Here is a 4,734-nt window from a genome sequence, read left to right as displayed (position 1 = left end):
AATTTGTTGAATAGTAGACATTAATAAATGTACTTTGTTTTTGGTGTATTTATTATATATTATTTTTAATATTTAATTAATTTTTATTAATTAATGTTAAATAAATAATATTTTAAACTATTTAATCAATTAATATAATTATTTAAATGTTAAAAATAATATATAATAAATACATATTATCTAAAGATTTTTAACAAGATAAAGTTTATATAGTTCGTGTCCCATATATGAATTAAGACTCGATATGTTTTTATTATATTAAGAAATAATAGATTATAAAAAAGAAAAAAACCAACTTTCATGTATTCTCAAATTTTGACTCAATTTTTAATTTTTTTTAATTGGAACATCCAACTTTTCAATTCAATTACATATTGTACTTTTGAGTCCGCTAATATTTGTTGTTAATTGATTATATCTTGTTTTCATGAAATTTTTATGTTGTTCGTGTCGGCCAACATAAAATTTATCTAATGCAGACAAATTGAGAGAAAAAAGAGAGGTATGGATTCCACACATTCACCCCCTAAACCTTAAATGTTGCCTAACGTCCAAAATAGATATTCTCTTCTTATTTTTAAATTAAAAATATTACTATTGATCGGTAATTTACGTGTATGAGATTAAGATGCATCGATCGAAATAAGTAGTTAAAAGTTAAAAACAATGGTAGGAGACATGCTTTGTATGTTGTTTGGCTTTTCTTCATTGAGAATAGAGAAAATATTTTTTTATAATTTATACATAAAAAATTATAATCAAAATAACAAAAATATGACCCGGAATTCAGTAATCGGTCCAAATTGACATTGGGCGGGTCTGCCTGCCGGACATTTTAAAACGGTACATGTTGACTTGGAAAAGTAGAGTCTTTCACTCGCATCCACTTTTCTCTCCTCTCCGGTGGATCTCCGGCCAACAACCACGCCGGTGGCAATTGCAGCAGGTTCTAAATAAAGCAATTAAATCTGCTTTCTAGTAACGCAAATTAAGATCAGATCCGAACAAAATCAGAACAAAGGATTCGATCGGTTGGTTGGATTGGTTGGTCCCTACAGATCGAACAGATTAGCTTTAAATCATTTGGCTGTACTGTTCCATTGGATAGCTGATCGGCTCCGCCATGGAAGAAAGCAAGATCGCTGGCTTCCGAGACGAAGAGCTCGAAGAGAGCTTCACTTTCAGCTCCTTGGAGTTCTTCGACGCCTCCACCGGGCTGTTTCCCAACGAAGATGAAGAGAGCTACATCGAAATCGCTCTCGAACCAGCAGAGGCAACAATAAGAAACTGCTCCGGTAGTGGTGGCGGAGAGGAGGAGATTGAGTTTCGGATTTCCTTCTCATCGGCTGCTTCGTTTCCTGGCTTCCCCTCGTCTTCGCCGGCCTCCACCTTGTGCTCTTCCACCTCCGGCAGCAGTGGTCATGAGTATGCAACCGGAGCTGCAGTATCAGATAGGTCTCCGGAGCTGGAAGGAGGATTCAGGCTTCCATCTATGGACGGAGTAAGTGATGGCAACAAAAGAAAGGTGCAAATTCCGGTGTTAGAGCGTTTGTTGAATGCGTTCCTGCCGGCTTGGAAGCGATCGCCGTTTGAATTCAGGACCGAGAATGGCCGGCCGGATGCTGATGCTGATGATCAGCATTTGCCCGGAAGCTTGGAGTTGGCCAGAAATAGGTAATTTTATTTTACCACTTAGCATATATATCTCTAATGTTTAAGGTTTCCCATCATTTCTTTTCTTCCCTTTTACTTCTATTCTATTGTTAGAAATTTCATTATACATTTCTCAAACTTTAGTCATTTAATTCGAATGCGTCTCTAATTTTAAAATTTATTTAATTAATTTCAAAACTTTTCCCATAGCCCCTTGAATTGTGGTCATTCTAAGAAACATCGTGACAAATTTTAAAACGTTTAAGATTTAGTTAGACGAATTCTAAAATGTAATCAATTTACCCATATTTATAATTCCATCTCTTCTCAATACAATGCATGTGATTATTGTTGGTCTTATCTTCTTATTCCCTAATAATTAATTTAATGCACCTCCCCACCTTTTTATCTTATATTAGGCACTAGGCAAACCAGGATAAATGAAAAGTATTATATTAAATAATTGAAAAAAAACATAAAATATATCAAATTCTAGCAAATATGATAGATCATATAAGTTGGCCATAATAAAAGTTGAATGTTAAGATATGTAAAAAAAAATAGCATTTTTTTCGTTAGGTAAAAAGATAGTAATTGCTGTTTAATAGAAAACCCACATCAGATCTACAATATATATATATATATGCAATTTACCTACTTTTATTCCTTCTTGATGCAAGCTTATTGGAATTTCTGGTTTGTGACACTCCCTCCACGTGTTGGGTGCGGTCCCCTTGGTCTTGGGTCACCTCCCTTACCTTAAAAATTATTTTATTAGTTCTCATGTCATCTGTCATGTGATGGTTTAGTGCCTGTGCCGTCGTCTATCCACCAAAGGCCCACAAATTATGCTTTGCTTTTTATACTCTGTGTGTCGGTTCCTCCTATCTGTATAGAGGCTGGGGCTTACGTGGCTGTATTGTCTGTTACATTATCCTTCCTTCATTTTCCTTTTCATGAGCTATAGCCCATATATATATATTTACCACTCCAGGACTAGGAAACCCTCAAAGTTGAATGCTGCAGCAACAAATGGTGGAGTGATGAAGTTCCTAATCAAGTTCCAGTCCATGAGCATCAGATCCATGCTATCTCCATTCCTCAATCTCCACCAACTTAGCAACAATTACAATCGCAGAAACAAACAGCTCGGAAGCTGTAAACTGAGGCTCAAGAGCTATCACAGACTGATCAGGCCCTTTGACAGACGGCCGGCAGCTAGAAGCAGGACCCTGCAAAAAGACCCCGCCGCCGGCTTCACCTTTCAGAGTCAGACCTACTCTCTTGGAAACGGAGGCCGGAGATCCGAGGTCGTTGCCGGACGGGCTAAAAGCTGCCCGAGTTCGATCAAATCCTCCCCGCTTCACGGCGGAGCGGCGGCCAGAATGCCGCCCGGAGAGAACTCCGTGCATGCTGCAATTGCGCACTGTAAGAGGTCCTTCGGTCAGCCCATTGATTGAGTGTGGCAGTCGCAGCGGATCGACTAATGGTCCGATTAAGTTAGCCGACAAAGATGAAGTTACTTTTCAATGTTCAGCGACGGACTGGGAGGGAGGGCTTGTCCAAATGTTAAGTTTGTGTTCCTTTTAAAATATAATAATGCTTTGAAATTAATATTAATTTTAATATTAATTCAATTAAAAATAAATAATAATTAAAAAAATTAGTTATTGTCAACCTCTATGGTAGGTTTTAGGACTTCATCACCAACAATAGGGTAGGGGTTGTTGGTGATGAACCCATCATCGATGTGCTCCTTATGTAGAAAGAGAAAGAAGAAAAGAAGTTATTGATGTTGTCTGATTAAAATTAATGATAGAAAGAAAGTGAAAAATCAACCATCCAATGTAAAGAAAGCACAATCGTTCCATGATATCGATGAAAGACAAAAAAAAAAAAAAAAAAATGCATTGTAATTATTTATTAGAATAATTATCTATTAGGTGGTCCTATTTATTAATAAATACCATTTAAACCATTAAGATTTATTTCTTGATATTTATTCACTAGTTAAAGAGTGATAATTATTTTTTAAATTGAATTCAAACTAATTTGATGGAATTAGTTTTGAAAGAAGATAGATATTGTTTTGTCTATAAATAGAGGGGTTCCTCTATTGAAAAATATACATAAAATATAGAAAGTAATTTGGGTCCCCAATCAAGAGTAAATCTAAGAGCATATACCATCAATGCACAATTGGCTCATTGATAGGAAGTATCCAAATCAATTGCAACAGTTCTTTTGCATACAAATAATGGCCGGAGATGAATGTGTATATTTTATACATTTTCTCACAATTGGTATTAGAGTCATGTTGTATCTCTGCCTTATTTGTTGCTATAATTAAGGGTGTGTATAGTGTGGTTTGACTGATTTTTGGCATTTTTAATACGCCAAATCGCATGTGTGATTTTTTTTGTCAAAGCAAACCGCACGGTCTGGTTTGATTCACGAAAACTGCATTGCAAGTTCCCGCAGTTTGCCTAAAACATGCTTAATACTAATCCACCCATTTTCGTTGTGCGATTTCTACGATTTTTTAAAGTTGTTTCATCTATTTAGCCTATGAATGTGAAGTTACCTAACCTCATACACTTGCAATTTATTAATAGGTGTTGTGCCCCAAAAAATCGAAAACGAGAAGTCCAAGCATGGCAAGAAAGCCACATTCGAAAGCTGCTGAGGAAGGAGCTACGGAAGCTGTAGAGGAAGGAGCTTCAGAAGCTGCTGAGAAAAGAGCTTCGAAAACTGCTAAGGAAGGAACTTCGGAAGTTGCTAAAGAAGTTTCTTTCGGAAGTTGCTGGGGAAGTTTCCTTCGGAAGCTCCCTTCGAAAGCCCCATTTGGAAGTGGCTAGGGAAGGATCCTTCAAAAGGAAGCCTTCGGAAAGGCCACGTGTGCTCCCTGCTCGATCTCTATAAAAGGCCAAGTTCAACCCTCAGAAAAGGATCCGGACATCAGTATTTCTCTCTCATTTTCCTTCCAAAATTTAGTCTTCTTTTCCATTCCTCGCGATTATTTTCCTTCCGTTACTGACTTGAGTATTAGAGGGCCTTCGCGGGAGAAAAATCCCGCGAGCC

At 37.0% G+C, this 4,734-nt stretch overlaps 1 protein-coding gene across 1 annotated transcript; it reads left to right on the top strand.

The window, feature by feature from the left end:
- Positions 1-852: 852 nt before the first annotated feature.
- Positions 853-3,470, top strand: LOC127787930 (uncharacterized). Its single transcript, XM_052316007.1, has 2 exons — positions 853-1,674; positions 2,648-3,470. Exons 1-2 carry the CDS (start codon positions 1,124-1,126, stop codon positions 3,111-3,113), a joined length of 1,017 nt encoding a protein of 338 aa, XP_052171967.1. The 5' UTR covers positions 853-1,123; the 3' UTR covers positions 3,114-3,470.
- The last annotated feature ends 1,264 nt before the right edge of the window (positions 3,471-4,734 follow it).

Source organism: Diospyros lotus, chromosome 13, assembly GCF_014633365.1.
Source record: "Diospyros lotus cultivar Yz01 chromosome 13, ASM1463336v1, whole genome shotgun sequence".
Lineage (NCBI taxonomy): Eukaryota > Viridiplantae > Streptophyta > Magnoliopsida > Ericales > Ebenaceae > Diospyros > Diospyros lotus.
The sequence above is the reverse complement of the archived record's forward strand: the minus strand, read 5'-3'. Positions and strand labels throughout refer to the sequence as shown.